We start from the raw sequence: 20,247 nt of genomic DNA on the forward strand, positions 1-20,247 counted from the left end.
ACAAGGGGGGGTGACCGTCCCCCCCCCCCCCCTACACACAAACACCACTGTAGGTATGACATTTATTTGGTGAGTTATAACTTTTTTTAAATATTGCTGCTGTTCAATACATAATAATTATTAGTGGTTCTGCCACCTCGTCGTTGGGAAAGGTCAAACTGTGTTTTTTGAAATACCCTTTTAATTATCAAAAATGTCGGCATTTGTAGGTGCATATGCAAAATAGAATAATTGAAAAGAGCAGACCATTGAAATTATAATGATGACTGAAAGATATATAAGACACAGAGTGAGGGGGTTTCTTGTCATTCGTGTTCTTCCATAATTCTTTCATGTATCATTGATATTGATTGATATACACTCTATAGGATATTAAAGTGATTTTCTCCGCATTTGTAACATGTTGTAGCCCACACACGAGAATCTGGGGAATATTTTTTTATGTAAATAATATCTTTTCTCCAAAATGGTACATTTACTGTAGGTAAGGTAAACCTTGTCTAACTCCAGTTGGTCCTCTTTTTGCAGTGTCTTCATCTCTCTGACACTGCTACTGACAACCACCAGCCAGTACACTCATCATTGTTAGCACTATTGTTGTCTAATAAACTCCTTTTACCTCACTACCTTGTTTTGTGCTCTGCTCCTCTGTCCTTGTCATATGTTCATCACAAATATGTGGCACCATTTAAAAGGGAAATAAACAGGCTTTCCAAGGGTATAAGATTTATTGCCAAGAAGCTTTATTATAACAAAGAAATAATCTACCAAACACAAATATCCTAACTTTTTGTGCTAAGTTTTATATCAGATGTTGTCATCCATAATGTGCAAGCATGTATGAAGCTTTCTTGCTTTTCTTCATGCTTACTTGTATAATTGTTTACGCAGTGTAAGAAGCCATTTGAATTGTTTTTAGATGCTTGACGGATTACTTAAACCAGGCTGAGCTGGTTTTAGGCAGGATGATAGATCAGCTTGATAAATGTGACAGTTCTGCTGTGGTCTCTAGTGTCTGTGGCTGATCAGAGACTGCTATGGGTGATATTTTGATGGTGGTTTTCTGCGAATTGTCTTTTCCCTGGCAAATGAAATCACAGTTCAACTAATCTTTTTTTTTTTTTCAGATATTAAGTCTGATTTTGGACGCTGCTATTTAATATACTGGGTCTTGAAATGTGCTCTATTATAGTCTCTATTAATTATTATAGTGCTCTATAGTATAGAGTATATATAGGGGATTATTCCTAGTTTCTAACCTGGCATCTTAAAAGCTACGTTTCAAGTATAAGTAATTTGTTATAAAAGGTCAAACTATGGCTACTAATTTTACCAGCACGAATAAAAAGGCAGACAGGGACTATTGGCTAAATGCTGATGTTGAGACTTTTCTAATTGTGACCGCTAGATGGAAATTATGAGAGGGCGAGTTTAAAAAGTCTGTCAGTCAGACACAATAGCAGATTTCCGGTATGACCTTTCATAATAAAATAGTATAACGGTGTTTCAATAACAAATACATTGCGCGTTTAATGCAACAAAGACTTTCCTATTTCAAGTGGAACAAATACATACACACCCCCTAAATGTATATTTAGGTTTTTAACGGCATAAGTTGGATTACAACCGCAGAGATTTTGAGGAAACGTGGCAGTGAATTTGTTTATTTTTCAATTTTTAATGCGATCAAATGGCGACATCTGCTGCTCAGACTCAGGTATTGTTATGTTATGATTAAAACAAGACTAAGAAATGGTGAAAAAATAAATAAAGTACCAGCTGTTTTGTTGCACTGTACACTAATCTATAGTTAAACTGGCGCTAAAGTCAGGTAATTTCTTTCTTTTACATGTTTTGGAAGACTGCTTGAAGGTGGCACGTGTGACGTAACAAGGCCCAGTCCATGTTGGTCACGTGATTATTGGCGTGTACCATCGCCTCATCTAACCGCTGGTGTCGTGTAGTGAGCATCGATTGTAACATCAGTGGCTTGTAAGAAATACAAATACGATGGATTTCAACGTGAAGAAATTAGCTTCAGGTGCCGGACTGTTTTTCACGCGAGCTGTCCAGGTAAGTAGACGCTACATTGATGAAAAAGTGCTGAAGTTTAGCTAGTCAGCTTCTTTCATTTTGACAGCTGGCTGTTACTATCGTTACTTACACCCGTTACAGTATCTGACATTGCAGCATTTTACACTCCCAAGCTAACGTAACACTCACGAAGATACAAAATAGCTAGCGGATGCAGTGAGTTCCTATCAGCTGCGTCTTAGTAGTAAAAGTTAAGGCCTACATCGTAGTTAAACATTGCTGTCCAGATGCTACAATTGTCAGTGTTGTTCGCCCTCAGGTTAACCCATCTGTTTTATATAACGCTGTATTTCATGGGAAGCTAGCTTAGCGGTCGCTTGTAAAGATTAAAAATGGGTGTGGTAAAAAAAAAAAAAACAGATAAAGAAACTGTTATACATGTATGAACTTCATTGGGTTTTTGGTAAGTTTGAAGAGGACGGGGGAGTGAAGCTGCCTGTCAGTCGAGCAAGCAACGTATGTCGTGAACCGGACCCTTTAAAACGTTATGACGTCACGTCCACGCCTACCGTTTTTTATTTATGCGTTATGGTTGCTGTAAACAATACTACTTCACATACTAATTTTACTGTATGAAAGGCCGGAGTATTATGCATATATAACCTGTAGTATTAAGGGGACATACTATATTTAAGATGACACAATTATGCCTGTCTGTATATTTAAAGTGCTTCAGACCCCTTGATAATTGTTTTAAAGCTTTTTAACACATTAATTTCAGTTGTAATCTCTCTAAAGAACTATGCATTTATTTCAGATAGAGCTCATTGGTGCATATATTTTGACAGTAATTGTTTAAGTACAGTGTAAAATCACTAAATAAGTTATTTTAAAAAGAGGGGAAATTGAGTAAAAAGAGACTAAATTTGGCTAAAAGTAGCAAAAAGGTGGGGGAAAATGAGGGGAAAATTAACTAAAATTGGTAAAAACTGGCAAAAAGGTGGGGAAAATGAGTGAAAAGTGACTGAAATTGGTTAAAAAAAAGTAGCAAAAAGGTGGGGGAATATTAGTGTAAAGTGACAAATTGGCAAAAAGCAGCAAAAAGAGGGGAAATTGAGTAAAAAGAGACTAGATTAGGCAAGAAGCAGCACAAACGTGGGGGAAAATTAGTGAAAATTAACTAAATTTGGTATAGAGCAGGAACAAGGTGACGGAAAATGAGTGAAAATTAACTAGAATTGGCAAAACTAGCAAAAAGGTGGGGGAAAATAAGTAAAAATAAACTAAAATTGGCAAAACTAGTAAAAAGGAGGGGGGAAATTGAGTAAAATGTACTACAAATGGCAAAAAGCAGCAAAAAGGTGGGGAAAATGAGTGAAAATGAAATAAAATGGCAAAACTAGCAAAAAGGTGGGGAAAATGAGTGAAAAGTGACTGAAATTGGTTAAAAAAAAGTAGCAAAAAGGTGGGGGGAAATTAGTGTAAAGTGACAAATTGGCAAAGAGCAGCAAAAAGAGGGGAAATTGAGTAAAAAGAGACTAGATTAGGCTAAAACCAGCACAAGCGTGGGGGAAAATGAGTGAAAATTAACTAAATTTGGTAAAGAGCAGGAACAAGGTGACTGAAAATGAGTGAAAATTAACTAGAATTGGCAAAACTAGCAAAAAGGTGGGGGAAAATAAGTAAAAATAAACTAAAATTGGCAAAACTAGTAAAAAGGAGGGGGGAAATTGAGTAAAATGTACTACAAATGGCAAAAAGCAGCAAAAAGGTGGGGAAAATGAGTGAAAATGAAATAAAATGGCAAAACTAGCAAAAAGGTGGGGAAAATGAGTGAAAAGTGACTGAAATTGGTTAAAAAAAAGTAGCAAAAAGGTGGGGGGAAATTAGTGTAAAGTGACAAATTGGCAAAGAGCAGCAAAAAGAGGGGAAATTGAGTAAAAAGAGACTAGATTAGGCTAAAACCAGCACAAGCGTGGGGGAAAATGAGTGAAAATTAACTAAATTTGGTAAAGAGCAGGAACAAGGTGACTGAAAATGAGTGAAAATTAACTAGAATTGGCAAAACTAGCAAAAAGGTGGGGGAAATTAAGTAAAAATAAACTAAAATTGGCAAAACTAGTAAAAAGGAGGGGGGAAATTGAGTAAAATGTACTACAAATGGCAAAAAGCAGCAAATAGGTGGGGAAAATGAGTGAAAATGAAATAAATTGGCAAAACTAGCAAAAAGGTGGGGAAAATTATTTAAAAGTGACTGAAATTGGTTAAAAAAAAGTAGCAAAAAGGTGGGGGGAAATTAGTGTAAAGTGACAAATTGGCAAAACTAGCAAAAAGAGGGGAAATTGAGTAAAAAGAGACTAGATTAGGCTAAAACCAGCACAAGCGTGGGGGAAAATGAGTGAAAATTAACTAAATTTGGTAAAGAGCAGGAACAAGGTGACTGAAAATGAGTGAAAATTAACTAGAATTGGCAAAACTAGCAAAAAGGTGGGGGAAATTAAGTAAAAATAAACTAAAATTGGCAAAACTAGTAAAAAGGAGGGGGGAAATTGAGTAAAATGTACTACAAATGGCAAAAAGCAGCAAATAGGTGGGGAAAATGAGTGAAAATGAAATAAATTGGCAAAACTAGCAAAAAGGTGGGGGAAAATGAGTGAAAAGTGACTAAAATTGGCAAGAAGCAGCAAATAAGAGGGGAAATCGAGTAAAAAGTGACTAAATTTGGCTAAAACTAGCAAAAAGATGGGTGAAAATGAGTGAAAAGTAACTAAAATTGGTCAAAACTAGCAAAAAGGTTGGGGGAAATGAGGAAAAAGTGACTAGATTTGGCAAGAAGCAGCAACAAGGTGGGGGAAATGAGTGAAAATTTCCTAAAATTGGCCAAAACTGGCAAAAAGCACCAAAAAAGAGGGGAAATTGAGTAAAATGTGACTAAATTTGGTGAAAAGCAGCAACAAGTTGGGGGAAATGAGTGAAATTAACTAAAATTGGTAAAAAAAAAAAAAAAAAACTAGCAAAAAGCACCAAAAAAGAGGGGAAAATGAGTGAAAATGTGACTAAATTTGGTGAAAAGCAGCAAGAAGGTGGGGGAAATGAGTGAAAATTAACTAAAATTGGTCAAAACTAGCAAAAAGGTGTGGGGAAATGAGTGAAAAGTGACTAAAATTGGCAAAAAGCACTTAAAAAGAGGGGAAATTGAGTAAAAAGTGACCAAATTTGGTGAAATGCAGCAACAACACTTTCAGTGAACGATCCCCAGATAGTCCTGAAAAACTTCTAAAAATGATGTAAAGATGACTAAATTTGGTAAAAATACTGGCTAAGTGAAAAAGCAGCAACAAAAATTTGGTGCACAAAATATAAATAAATTTGGGAAAAAGCAGCAACAAGGTGGGGGAAATTAGTGAAAAATATAATTTATGGGGTTTTTTTTTTGGAAGACATCTCAACCACACACTTTCAGTGTCTCCAACGATCCCCAGATAGGTCCTGACCCCCACTTCTAAAACCACTGATGTAAAGATATAAGATTCAAAAATACTGGCTAAGTGATACATAAGCAGCAACACTAACTTAAACACTGGTGCACAAAATATAAACACTTCTGGACTGCAGTAATTAACAGGAAAATTAGCAGCAAGGTGGATCTTCTGTTTAATCCAAGGCATTGATTTATTTTTTTTCAAGGGATGCACAATGTTGGATTTATGTTTCAATATCCTATAAGCTGATATTTCCAAACTCATTTTAACTGGGACCAAAACCAACATGTAGACATGTGTTTTTACTGTAACACCAAGTTTCTGCTGTTGCTACTAGAAATGATCAGTTATTCTAATTGCAACACTCTGTTTGCTTTAGAAACAAACTTAAAGACTAAAAACTTGAGTTTTGGATTCTTCCATTTTGAGGTTTTCATTTGCCTATTTGAAAGCTACAAACAGCACTGTAACAGCCTGCTGTGATTGAGCCCTACTTTTGCATAGCAAACATTATAAAATAAAGCATATAATGTTGTTTTCAGTTCAATTGATGATTGATGTAGAAAATACATTTTAACTGATTAAAAACAAGGGTGGGACAGGAACATCTCTTGCTTCAGTAGTTGATCTTTTTTTTTGTCTTTTACACTGTACATCAGTTCACAGAGGAGAAGCTGGGCCAGGCAGAGAAGACTGAGTTGGATGCCCACTTTGAGAGCCTGATGAGCCGCGCAGACTGCACCAAAAACTGGACTGATAAAATTTACAGACAGACTGAGGTCCTGCTGCAGCCCAACCCAAGTAAGACATCAATATAATGTATGACACAGCAAATATTCAGATTTTTTTATCTCTAAAACAAAACATTTTCATAAAAAAACAACACAACCAAATGATACGCTCCATAATAAACTCTGTGGTTGTATTAAATTAGACATTCATGATGTTTGTAATGTAATGACAAACGGTTGAACTAGTTAGTTTGCCTAGTATATTGTCTGATAAAGTAAAGCTGGCCTTAGCCCATCTTTGTCCTAAAGAAACATAGTTATATTATTCCAAACTTTTCTAGTTTTAGTAGGAACAGAAATAGTAGTTGTGACCATCAAATACTTAATTTGGAACATGCAATGCTGATCATTTGTATTGCATGCTTCACTGAACCATGAATTGTACGTCAACCATACTAAGATTCTGAAAAGATTTTCAGTTGTCAGTTGAATGAAAATTGACTTTAATGGATCTGAAACAGCTTAAAGAGAAGTCGCTCTTACATTTGTGTCAGCTAACTCATTGTCAGATAGCAAGTAAGTTGCATTTTCTCTCTCTCTATGGCAGCTAGTAGACAATATATCCTCAGGTCACTGCCACATAAACGTATATAACAGGTGACTGTGTTTTAATCATCCATTTAACATAAATGGCACCCTAACTTACTGAACAGAAATGTTTTTTTTCTTTTGCAACTAAGGACTGAAACCCTTAAGCTATCCCAAAATGATAACTGAGTGTAACAAGCAAAGTTAAAAGTAGGCGTCAGCCACAGTATATCAGCTATAGCCTTAATTATGCATAACTTGTATCCTTAAAGCCAAACCAGATGAGTTACAGATAAATTCACCCCCTTGTAGAGTATTCATGACATGAAATACTCTGACCATAGTAGAGAATATAGAACCAGGCTATAAGTATGTTCATTTCTACTGTAAAAATAGGCATTACATGTATGTAACTTTAGCTGGACCCTTGAGGAACAGCATGGATTATTTTTTTCAGTACTGCAGGTTGTCACTTGGACTGACTCTGTCAATACCAAAAAGTTACAGGAAATGAATGAAGGTCATGAGGCACCATGGAAAATTATTAAAATCTTTAAACCAGGTCAAACTCCACTCAAAAATAATCCTCAGCAGTGGGGAAGGCTTATGGGTTTTAATTGGACAAAAATAGATGCAGATTAATGTGTAAATCAAATTATTTAGAAAGCAGAAGATGCAAAAATGAGTGATAGTTTTCTCTGAATATAAGCACTTATTCAAGTGGTGTAATGCTCAAAGTCTAAATCAAAGCAGCAAAGATAAACTCTGTGACAAAGTAGATGCCAGTTTCTTTTATGTAATGAAGCTTAGTAGTATTATTTTCTAGGTTTACAGTAATATGGCGTGGTATACTGCAGTAGGGAGCTCTAACTTGTGACTTTTTGATTCTCCATGCTACAGTTGATCACACTGGTGAGTATTCTGTCTCCCTATTTTAGTGCTCTTCAGTAGAAACTTTTCATGCCTTTTACTTTCACTGCAGAGAAAAAACTGATGAACACTAATAGGAGCAAATCAGCACATAAACCCTCAATCCCATTTTTCAATACAATCCTAATCTAATAGATTTATCCTGTAATTGGAGCAATTGCTCTAGTTGTCATCATAATATAAGTATGGTATATGAAACTGTAAACATTCCTACAAAGAGAAGTATCTGCTATTCAGGCCTGTTAGATTTGTTTGTTTGTATTTCTCTTTCTATGATCATTATTCAAGTTTTCTAGAAGAATAATTATTTGCTCTAGCTAAGTACTTTTTAAGTCAGCCAGAACTAAAACCTCACACAAATCAGTGTATAATTATTTGCCCTTTTATTTAAATAAAAGATTAACCAAAGCTAACAGAACTAAATCATATTCAGAGGGCAGGGTTTTAACTATTCATACTCTTAGAATTGAACTTCCCACTTTTCTACCCCTTTCACCATTCGTACTTATTTTTAATGTTTATATTTTCATCTCATCATCTCTGACAAGCTGCCATCCTCATAATCCTCCTCAGTAGAAGTCTGTGACAGTGTGATGTGATGTCTGTGTTTGTGGACTATTTATACGTGCTGCTTTTCATGCACTTAAAGGGGACATGTTATGCAAAATCACTTTTTCAGGCTTTTCTAACAAAAATCTGTGCCCCTGGTCTGTCCACAATCCCCTCAAGTACCAGACCCCGCCCCCCCCAACTTGGAGGAAAGTTCTGCCCTCCTTTACTGATCCTCTCAGCTACCAGCTGAGATGCTGGATAGCTAGGGTTACCCTGCCTCTGAGAACAATATAAACTTGTCTTAAAAGGGTAAACTATGTCCCCCTTAAGTCTCAAACTGTAGATTTGTGTCTTGCAGACAAAGTTTTCCACAAGTACCACATAAATTGTCAGCCATAGCTGACTAGGTAATGTATATTTCCCTATTTCCTAAGTAAATATTTTTGTGGTCAACAAAACCTATACATAGAAAGGGTTTGGAACAGAACAGGAATAACATTATGGTCTGTAAAGATGAATGGTGGATACAGGGGATTTCTTCAGGCCAGTGAAAAAAATCTGTTCTTTTTATCAGCAGTAATACATGTTAGATGTTAGCATGAGACTGACTGGACACAACAGATAAACATTGGCTATTTACACCATATTATTTTCCAACAGAGCTGATACTGGCCTATAACAATGTTCAACTAGAGCATCAGTTCATCTCTACTAAGCTGCCCTGGAAACCCCCCACATTTGTTATTAGATCTTTAGTGATTTGTTTTTTCCTTTTGTCAGCTTTAATCAGTGTTTTATATTTTTTTGTGTGGTTCTTTGGTAAAAGAAAATAAAAAGGATTATTAAAAACTTGAAACATTGCCTGACAGGAACACTGCACTCACCGTCCATTTTAGGTACACCTTGCGAGTTGTGCCAGGTTGTTCCTTCAGGACTGCCTTTATTCTTTGTAGGATAGTTTCAACAAAGTGTTGGAAATATTCCTCAGAGATTTTGGTGATTATTGAGATTATTCACATGATAGCGTCACAGATTTGTCAGCTGCACATCCGAGTGTCCCATTCCACCACATCCCAAATATGCTCTACTGGACTGAGATCTGGTGACTGTGGAGGCCGTTGGACTACAGTGAACTCATTGTCATGTTCAAGAAACCAGCTTGAGCTGATTTGAACTTTGTGACATGGTGCATTGTCCTGCTGGATGCAGCCATCAGAAGATGGGTACACTGTGAAAATGTCCCCCACACCAATACACCACCACCAGCCTTAACCGTTGACATGAGGCAGGATGGATCCATGCTTTCATGATGTTTACACCTAATTCTGAGCCTACCAGCTGAATGTTGCAGCTGAAATCAAGACTCATCTGACCAGGTGATGTTTTCCAGTCCTCTATTGTCTAATTTTCGTGAGCCCCTGCGAATTGCAGCTTCAGTTTCTGGTTCTTAGCTGACAGGAGTGGCTCCTGGTGTGGTCTGCTGCTGGTGTTCTGTGTACCTTGGTTGTAACGAGTGGTTATTTGAGTTCCTGTTGCCTTTCTATCATCTTAAACCAGTCTGCCCATTCTCTGCCCTCTGACATCAATAAGGCATTGTCATCCACACAACCGCCATTCAGTGGATATTTTCATTTTTTCAGACCATTCTCTGTAAACTCTAGAGAAGGTTCTGCCTAAAAATCCCAGTAGATCAGCAGTTTCTGAAATACTCAGACTACCCCGTCTGATACCAACACCCATACCATGTTCAAAGTCACTTAAATCCCCTTTCTTCCCCATTCTGATCCTTGGTTTGAACTTCAGCAAGTCGTCTTGACCACGTCTACATGCCTAAATGCATTTAGTTGCTGCCATGTGATTGGTTAATTTGTGTTATCAAGCAATTGAACAGGTGTACCTAATAAAGTGGCCGATGAGTGTATGTCTCCTAAAGATAAACAACAAACATTGACTTAAAGGTACAGTGTGTGAAATTGGAAAAATTAGCGACATCTAACAATCAGATTCTGGATGGCAACCAGTGGAATTTTAAAAACACATATCTGTAATTTTGTCCCTTCTGTGGTACTGTAGGAGCATGGTCATGTAATTTACAGAAATCTTAGAAGCAAAGGGGGAACATGAAGACCAGGGACCTTAACCTTTGACCTCCAACATCTAATCAGTTCATCACTGAGGCAAAGTGGAATTTTGTGCAATGTTTAAAAAAAACTTCAACTTATTATTAATAGTAATAAATAATAAATGAAATTAACAGTAACAGAAAAACAGTTTTCTGAAACTAATATGTGCACAGTAGGAAGGACGTCCTGATCAAACTGTCATTCACTGGAGGTTTTTATGATCTCTGTACCCTCTATGTAATAGTTTAAAACTTAAACTATTTTGAGGCTTTCCACAGACAAAAGAGGAATTATCACTCCTATCCCTGTACTCTCATAATCTTTATATGAACGTAATGGTGCTAGTGGAGATGAATGCTTCGATAATTTACAAGAAACACAGGTCACAATTTGTTAGCCAAGTTTTATGAAATTACCAAAAGAAAAGTAGGAGCCAAGAGGCCTTGAAAACAGCCTATTTATGACATCCAGGAACGCTTTATTTTATATTTGAGGTTATAGCCTGGAAATGCATAAAAGTACGGGTCATTAGGATAGTTTTTTTTCCTGGTTAACACACCTCCTGAATATTCTGGCTTATTTGCTGATGGTGTACTTGTGGAAAACATGTTTATTATCATTGTATTTCTGTAGACTAAACTCATCCATTATAATATTATTCATCCCTTAGAAGAAGAATTAGACTTTGGTGGTATTTGTTTTAAAGGATTAAACAGATCATTCACTGATAATAGTCACAGTTGGAACATTACTCCAGAACGATCACTGAGCCATGTGAGCAGCAGGTCTGGATTACACCCAGATCAGACTTGATCTTCTGACATGAAACAGACTGTCTTCTGTTAAGTCCTCATTCAGCATGTTCTCTGTTCCATTTCATAGAGAAAATTAAATTTGAAATGCACATGACCTCAGCTGCTGTTGAAGTGCATGGCCCAGCCTCAGATCTGTGAGGCATACACACTGTAACGCAGCAGTGGTCACTAAATACCTGCTCAGTGGTTTTTCTTCCATTTTTCCCTGGTAGATTGGAAAAGAGAAAATTAGGTTGATTTTAATTTTTTTTTCAAAATTGTATGATATTCATTAGCCTTTATGTTAAATGACAAGGATGGTGAGTGCACATGGATCAAACTATCTGCTCTGTTATTATTCTTATGTAGCTTATATTTGGGCAAGGCAGAAGAACAAGGATCAGATTTGAGAAATTCTGCAGTTAAAAAGGGAAGTTGAAATGCTGAGAAGAAAGGGGAAACGCAGGGGAACGCTTCTTCCTCTGATTTATTTCCTCAACTGCAAAAAAGTTGGGACATAGTGTAGAAAGTAAATAAAGGATACAGGGATCTGAAAATCTTCTTGAAATTATACTCAATTGAGTATAACACAAAGACAAGATATTTAATGTTTAAACTGATTTACTTAATTTTTCCAGTGTACACACATAATAATTTGATGCCAGCTAGGCTGGGACAAAAAAAAATTGGGGTAAATTGAATGCTGGTGACCTTCAATACGGCATCATTTTGTGATGGATCTTAAAATATGGGCTGAAAATGATGGCTGTCTAGTCATCTGGGGTAGAAAGGTTTCCAGATTTTTTCAATGCAAAAAAAAAAAAGCCAACATCCGTTCTGATTTGGTGGTGTTTTACTGCCCATGGCAAGGGTAACTTGCACATCTGTGAGGCACCATTAATACCGAGAAGTATATAAATGATTAAGAGCAACATAGAATGAGGATTGTCTGTTGAATAATGAGACTGCGCTGATGAGGATAAAACCACGTGGTTCACAGTCTCACTGATGTTAAGGTGGTGTGTTCACACACACATCTGCAGAAAGTTTCCAATAAGTGGCGTCTTTAGTTCACTGCTAGGTACTGATTGAAGTGCACATGCTTTGCCAAGGCATTGGAAAATTTTAAGCTCAAAACTTGAGCAATGCATTAACTTGAAATTTTTAGGGAAACTGAACAAAACTTTAACATTAACTAAAGTTTATGGGGAACACTGAATGTCACTTGCATGTGTGTTTAAGTGGAAAAAAAGATTTAGCGAAGGCAGAGAGGATGTCTAAGACCATGAATATTCTGGGCACCCGTGGCCATCATAAACCTCCAAAAAACATTCAACAAATTGACTCAGTTTAAGAATGATAGTAGAAATTGTCTCCATCAGTGTATTTTTAATTTCAGCCTCAGTTTTAGTCTATAAATTAAACGCCTTTTAGTCTTAGCCACATTTTAGTCATTTCTATCCTTTATAGTTTTAGTCTGGTTTAGTTGATTAGAACTCAAAAACATGTTAGTCTAGTTTTAGTCCATAAAAAGTCCTCACATTTTATTCTTAACTTATAGTCCAAGCATTTATCCTCTTGCCTGACTCTGGTACCAAACCATGGATGGTAGTGTGCTCTCTGCACCCTGCCAAACCTGGGTCCCTGCTTTCTACAGCTTAGAGGCAGAATAGCTACGGATGCATTGTATTTAGACAGATTTGACTAAACTAAATTACTTTTTAGTCAAGTTTTAGTCATTTTGATGAAAACTAAATTTACTTTTAGTCAGTTTTAGTAATCAAAGATCTCTTTGTGGGTAATCGTAGTTGAATCTTTCTAATGGAAAAAAGGCTGTCGACAAACATTTTTTAGTCATAGTTTTAGTGAACAAAATGAACACTGGTCTGCACTGATAAAGAGACAGCTTTGCATGAAAATCTGACCATGAAAAAAGTTTGTGCCAGTGTTGTCCCAAAATGTTGGACTTCTGATTGAAGGAAAAACCAAGCACATTTGTGGAGGCATTTTTGGAATAAGTCGAAAGGAAGCCCTGGTTTTTTTACAATGTAGCACAATTTCTAAGATAACAGTTTTCCAACACCTTAGCAAAAACACATGCACTTCAATCAGTAGCTATCAGTGAACTAAAGATGTCACTTACTGGAAACCCAGCAGTTGTGGGTGAATACCCACCCTTAAATATAGAACACTCAGTGTGACTGTGGCTTTATCCTCATAAGCACAGTCTCATTATCTAATAGACATACCTCATATGCTTCCATCACGATGATCTCTTCTTCTTCAGGAATTTCCCTGCTTATTTCAGCTAGACAATGCCAGGCCACACTCTGCCTGAGTCACAACAGCATGGATTCACAGTCTAAGAGTGAGGAAGCTAGACTGGTATGCATGCAGTTCAGATCTGATTCCCATTGAAACTGTAGTGAGCATTATGAAGCCCTAAACACAACAACAAAAACCTGAACTGTCGAGCAGTTCGAGATGTACATCAGGAAAACTCAGAAAGAATTCCAGTTCAATTTCAATATTTAAAAAATGTCTTCACTTACAACACAACACAGTGGTAAACACTTTCTTGTCCCAACTATTTGGGGAAATTTTGCTGGCATCAAATTCAAACTGTGTATATTTTTTGAAAAAATTATCAGGTTGAATATCAGGTGTCTTGTATATGTGCTGTATTCAAATGAATATACTGTAGGTTGAAAGGATTTGCAAATCCTTGTGTTGTGTTTTAGTTTACATTTATCAACACGTCCCAACTTTTTTGCAATTGGTGTTCGTATTTCCTGTAACTGGCACTTTAAGTTTAATATTATTGGCAGCATTTCTTCTCTGTAAGAAAGGTGTAATTTCTTATGCCTGGCCTGTATTTGGTAGCACAGTGGCCTGGTTCTGTATTTTAAATAATAAAAATCTCTCTGCTGGCGACTGTAACAGTAAAACTGGCCTAAACCTACAGTAAACATGATGTTTAAAATAATACACTGAGCTAATATGGAGCAGAGCTCTCTATTATTCCCTTCATATTTCAGTCATTAGATCCAGTATTGGTTGAAGGTTTAAAAGAAGGATACCACCTCAGCCTAAAACATTTTCACCCTCATGTGAGCTGTAATTATGAGTTGGACATTTAAAGAGCACCTTGACTCGCTTATTGCTCCTTGGTGAAGCTCATAATGTTGGGCCTCGTCAGAGGTCTGACTCCACTCCATCACATCTTTATGTCTGTATTGTGTTTTTACTGACTCAGTTCATTACAAAGCATGGACAAAATAACAAACCTTACAACATGTAGCCTGCAGCATTGGCTGAATTCAGTTTCTTTGTTAAGGAGGCATTTGTTTTAATATTATCGGCGGAGTCTCTACTTTCAAAAGCATCAGTTCTTACATGTTGTAAGGTGCTTGTGTTATTTTTTATCTCCATGTTATTCACAGTTGCTGCTTAGCTACAGGGCAGCATATTCTTATAATGATTAAAAAATGTGTGATAGAAACTGTGTTAACCTGCAACGCGGGCCTTTCACGCTTTTACAGACTGCATATCCAAGCAAAACACGGTAGCAAGTTATGAGCACACTGCCAGGCAGATACATCATGAGTATATTTGTGGGGATGTGATGATACCTTGACATATAAGTAATACATGACACAAATATCGACGATTTAAATGAGACTTATCAAACCCTGTATCCACTGTGATCTTTAGAAGACATCCCTGTGATGCTGTGGTCAGAATATATACTGGGTCTAGCACCAGAGGTTATAGAGTAGCTTTAACCAGATTCTCTCAGAAGAGTCTGTTTTAGCATGTCTCTCTTTAAATGAGCTCCTCCTAACTCTACCTCTATCTTCTTTGAGGTGTGCTGCAGGGTGGGAAATCACCTGCCAGCCACCAAATGTGGGTATTTTTTAATAAATGTCTTTTGAGTTTTCTCAACCTACCAGCAACTGAGGCAGGCAAATTAAAGTACCTAGCAGTGAAAGCATGAACTGAATCTCTGCAAAATAAAGGTGCCAGAGACCGGGTACTCTCGCTGTTGCTGAAGGTGGTTGAACACAGCCATGCATATTCAAGGAATGTCATGTACAGACAAGGCCGCTCATAAGGGGGGAGCTTTCTGGGACCCATTCAAACTTGGGGCCCATGTTTAAGTTAAGCTATGATATCTGTTTATCCTGAATTATAACCACTCTTACCAAAGCAACCAATATACCAAATATCTTTTTTTTATGTATTCGTGCCTTAGTATCTTCCTTAAAGATGTAAACCCAATTTCCTAAAAACAGAATTAAAGTGGGTTAAAAAGGTGCTGAAATGGGTAAAAATAATGGCAAAAATTGATGGGAAAAGTGGTTAAATGGGATTTTTAAAGTAACGGAAATGGGTAAGAAGTGGCAAAAGAAAAGAATGGCAATAATGGGTTAAAGTGGTAAAAACAGGTGGCAATTTTGGTGAAATGGGACTTAAAAGTGGAGAGAAGTGGTTGGGACTGGCCAAAATTGGTAAACTGAAGCAGAAACAAGGGTAGAAATTAGCAGAAATGGGTTAAAAATGGGTATCAAAAGTGGTAAAAAAGGGGCTGATAGTGCTAATAATGGGTCAACAGAAGCAACAATAGGCAAAAAATTGACAAAAGGGTGTAAAGAATATATTAAAATGTATTATAATTGGTGGGAAAATTTTTTTGAAACTGGTTAAAATCAGGCAAAATTGGTATTAAGAGGCAAAAGTGGCCAAATTGTGTAAAAATTGATAAAAAGTTGTCAATGATGGTGGCAAAATTGGGTAGAGAAAGTGGTTAAAAAGTTGCACAAATCGATATTTTCAATATAAAACCCCATTGCAATTTGACACGCTTTTCAGCTCCCAAATGAGGGAACAATTATTTAGGATGCTAGCACCAAAGCTACTGATAAAATGTTTTATTTTACATTTAACTAATTTCATGCTTATACTTGCATTAAAATGGCTAAAATATACAGTTTAATATCATTTTAAAATTTTCTCTATTTTTTTAAAGCACCCGATGACCCCCTCTCAGTGTCTTGTGACCTCCAAGGGGGTCCCAGCCCCAGCTTTGAGAACCACTGTGTTAGACTGTATGAGCAGAGCCAAATGGACCTGCATACTAACTGACCAAAGAGCCCTACCTGTAGTTAACATAACTGCGAGAAACTTTGGTGAGCCCTGTAAAGGAATTGGTACTTCTAATTTCTCTCCGATCTTGTCCTGTTCATGCATAGTGCTAAAAGCATCCTGCTGTCTTTATTATTACTACATTTATTACTACTACATCATGACTTTAAATAACAAGGGTTTGCAAAATAAAAGTTCACAATAAGAAATTGGTAATATTTCCTCTCAGTTGAGGTTTAGTTGTTAATTCTACATTTTAGGACATGAAAATGGAAACTAAACCCCTTAAAATAAAAAAGAGATCATTCCAGAATTTTCTTGAACAGTTGAAGCATTCAACTCTAACTTGAATACTCTAAACCTCGACAATTTTACTAAACTGGAAAATAAAAAAGTGGACTTTTTCTTCCCCATCCACTGTGGCAGATAGGCAAAAAAGTTGATTTCCAACCCTGATTTCCAGCAGGTGTACAGTATTATGCATCCATGATTGTGGCTGGTTTTATGGGTGTATTTGTGGGTGGAGATACCAGCTGATGGGCAGGTAATATTCTTATGACTCTTTGTGATTTCACATTGGGAAAAGATCCCAAACAGACTGTCAGATTCAGAGATAGATAAACAGAAGAAGGGGTTGGCTTATTTCACATTTTGTGGGTCAGGAGATACTCTAGGCACCCAAATATACCTGCTAAATTAAAAAAGAAGTCTGTTTCCTTGTGATATGTCCTCTTTAAATGGATTTGACAAAATAGATATTTTGCATGTTCTCTTATTAACTAGCAGAGATCCCTATCAGAGCAGAAGATTTAGAGGTTTAAATGTGTATTGCTTCAAAACTGAGATGGAGGGGGTATGGGAGGCAAGGAGGGCACAAATAGAACAGCCAACATAAACAAGTCTGTCATATTTAGAAGCTTAGGACACAAACACATATCAGCCCAATATGATTACGTATTTTGAAAACAGATTACCTGAAAGAGTGCATAAGCCGTAGCTTTAATAGAAATGACTTCATGCTGTAGTGTTTTGAGGATTCTGGCTGATTGGTTTGGGTTGTCCACTGTTCAAGGACTTTTATTTGGTAACTTAAAGTAGATAAAATTCTGCATTTTTTAAAAGCTTAAAGTGCTTTAAATGCAACAACAAAAAAAGGAATTTCCCTGTTTGTACTGTACATGTTATTTATTTGAAGTTTTTAAAAATTCATTTAAATGATTGTTTTAAAAATGGTTCTTTATCAGTAAGGATGGACTGATAACAGTATCAGGTATCAGTGCCAATGCCAGGCCCAAGTACTCATACAAAAGATAGAGGATCCTTTACTCCAGTGGTTCTAAACCTTCTTTTCCACTGAGCCCCCCCTTCACAGATCTAAGAAAAGCTTTGGCCCCCCACGACCAACATGAACAAGTGACTTATTGAAGTGAAAAATACACAAAACACAGAACTGAGGGTCAGTAAAGGACACATGAGAATTTATTTTTTGGGTCTTGTTTTCGGTGCTTTGCCACAGATTTATTCCTGTCTTGACTTGTCTCTCTGCAGGTGCCAGAATCGAGGAATTTCTTTATGAGAAGTTGGACAGGAAGGCGCCATCCAGAATTACCAACGCAGAGCTGTTGGGTCAATATATGCAGGATGCAGCAAAGGAATTTGGTCCAGGCACCCCGTATGGTTAGTATTCAGCATCTTTAGAACAAGCTTTAAGGGTTCATAAAAGTTGAGTTACATCTGAATTTGAACTGAGGTTCATATTAAACATGTAAGAAGAAAATAAAATGCAATGTGAGATTGTAAAAGACTTAATTCTTTGGTTTACATATCTGAAAAAGAGTGAAAAGAAACACACATATAATTAATTATCCAGCTTCCCTTTTCTTATTTACCCTGACAAAAACTGTCTTCTTTAACGTGTTATTATCTTATCATATTTTGGCTTACCAAATAGAAATGTTTGACTGTAATGTAGACTGTATCACTCAGGCTCGCTGCCTCCTGAACAGCAAAAGGGACATGACTGATTATCAGCGCTAGATATAAATGTATATCCTCAAATTCTCTGCAGTAATCATTGCAGTACACTGAAAGCTGACAGACCTCCAAGAGTAGGTGTAAGATAGCTGCAGATAATTTAATGAAGCATTGAATTTTCTATAGCATCATCTCATCTGTGACAAGTACTGAATGGGAATGAACCAAGACCCTTTTTACAGGTGACGTTCAACTGAGCAAGTTGTTGAAAAGGAGTACTTACAAATGCCTCTTTGTGTAGTCCAAATAGCATAATTTGACATTTTGATGAAACTCTGAACAGTTCATGAGGACTACTATAGGCATTAAGGCTTTATATTAGGGTTGGTCAGATTCCAATACCAGTATCTGAAATACATATGCAGGTATTGGTATCAGCAAATGCAGGTCACATGACCATCTCTGGTTTTAACTTAAGGCCGGCTCAGACCACTCACATTCAGCCAGATTTTTGCCCGACTGCAACATCGTTAACCTGACACGCCAGATGAATTTGTTTCACACATCCATCTGGGAAAGCTCCAATAAGAAACATTTGAGAAAAGGCAGAGGCTTTGAAAAATCCTCGGAGTATGATTGGGTGAACGTTCTGTCCGTCACATCTCTGCGAGCCAATCAGAGCAACAAAGCACGTGGCGTAGCTGCTAGCAAGCTGCGCATGTGCAGCTACTGAGGAATAACGTGAAACATGGTGACTATAGACATGTAAGTACTCGACTTTTGTCGTTTTTGAAAAGAAAACAACTCACTGCTGTTCTTTGTTCTTCTTTTAACGAAGAAATGTCGTCAAGTTCTGATAAAACTGACGCTTTATTAGCATCCATGCTAATCTCTTCCTCCATAACTGCACCAGCTCTTGCTGCTGCTTGTTTACGTCACTGCTGCGCCTGAAAGTGCTGCCCCTAGTTGCTGATTGGTCCTGTCACTTTCTAACCGGGCCCAATCGGCTCAGATGGGAGCTTTGCAAGATGGATTCACCAGTGAAAAACAAGGAAACAGGCGTATCTATCTGCTTTGCAAGGTTGCAACATCGTAGCTTATCGCCAAAACTCGAGCCTAATTTTGCACGCCAAGAACAACAAACACTCTTGTAGTGTGACGGTGTGTCCAAGATGCCCCACGACTTGACAAGACTAGCATGTCAGAAATGTTCTTGCATCATCGTCAAGTTTGACCTGATGCTACTGACATGAATCCTGCTGCCTACCAACAGGAGGACATTTGCTCATCTTTGCAGCATCATTTACCAGAGTTCCCACTATTTCTCCCTCCAGGGAACTAATGTGTACATTTTAACTTATGTCTTTTAAGCTATTGCATGCAAATCTTAAGTTCTAGCTGAAGGAGTCCAGTCCATATTATCCTGCTCTTGATACATCCAGAATTATTTTCCACAATCCAGTCTATTATTACTTGTTGTTTTCTTCTTTTACAAGCAAAAGACCGCTACAATCAAGCAGAGCGCTTCTCTTGTAAAGTGATTGACACTCTTTGACCCCGCCCCCCCTGACAACCTGTGAACTTGCACACAGTCTCAGAGACGGTGGTGGCGCCAGCATACAGGAAAAGATTTTTGTCACATAGTCTGACATGGTGCCGTGGTGAACAACCAAAACAATCTTGTAGTGTGAGCTGGCCTTTAAACTAATCACCAGAAAACGGTGCCAAAAAGCCTTTTTTTACTGCATTCTTGTCTACTTTTATTCCTTAATTTAAACTGGGGTTGTTAATTTAAGTTTTTAACCTTAAACAAAACGAAGTCAATTTAAATGATGCATTTAATTTCTGTTAAGTTTACATTCTAAAGAGAAATAGTTTATCCTCATAAAGACTC

At 37.1% G+C, this 20,247-nt stretch overlaps 1 protein-coding gene across 6 annotated transcripts in view; it reads left to right on the forward strand.

Annotated features, from left to right (window-relative positions):
• The first annotated feature begins 1,938 nt into the window (after nt 1-1,938).
• Nucleotides 1,939-20,247, forward strand: part of LOC121510418 (endophilin-B2-like) — a 36,472-nt gene continuing 18,163 nt past the window's right edge. For 3 of the 6 annotated variants that reach the window (XM_041788447.1, XM_041788449.1, XM_041788452.1), the window contains exons 1-4: nt 1,939-2,073; nt 6,176-6,317; nt 7,736-7,747; nt 17,928-18,056. In XM_041788447.1, coding sequence (XP_041644381.1) covers nt 2,011-2,073; nt 6,176-6,317; nt 7,736-7,747; nt 17,928-18,056 — 346 coding nt within the window. In that variant the 5' untranslated portion in view covers nt 1,939-2,010. The remainder of the gene's footprint in view (nt 2,074-6,175; nt 6,318-7,735; nt 7,748-17,927; nt 18,057-20,247) is intronic. The other 3 variants (XM_041788448.1, XM_041788451.1, XM_041788453.1) reach the window with 1 other exon arrangement.

This window comes from Cheilinus undulatus, linkage group 5 (genome assembly GCF_018320785.1).
Source record: "Cheilinus undulatus linkage group 5, ASM1832078v1, whole genome shotgun sequence".
Taxonomy (NCBI): domain Eukaryota; kingdom Metazoa; phylum Chordata; class Actinopteri; order Labriformes; family Labridae; genus Cheilinus; species Cheilinus undulatus.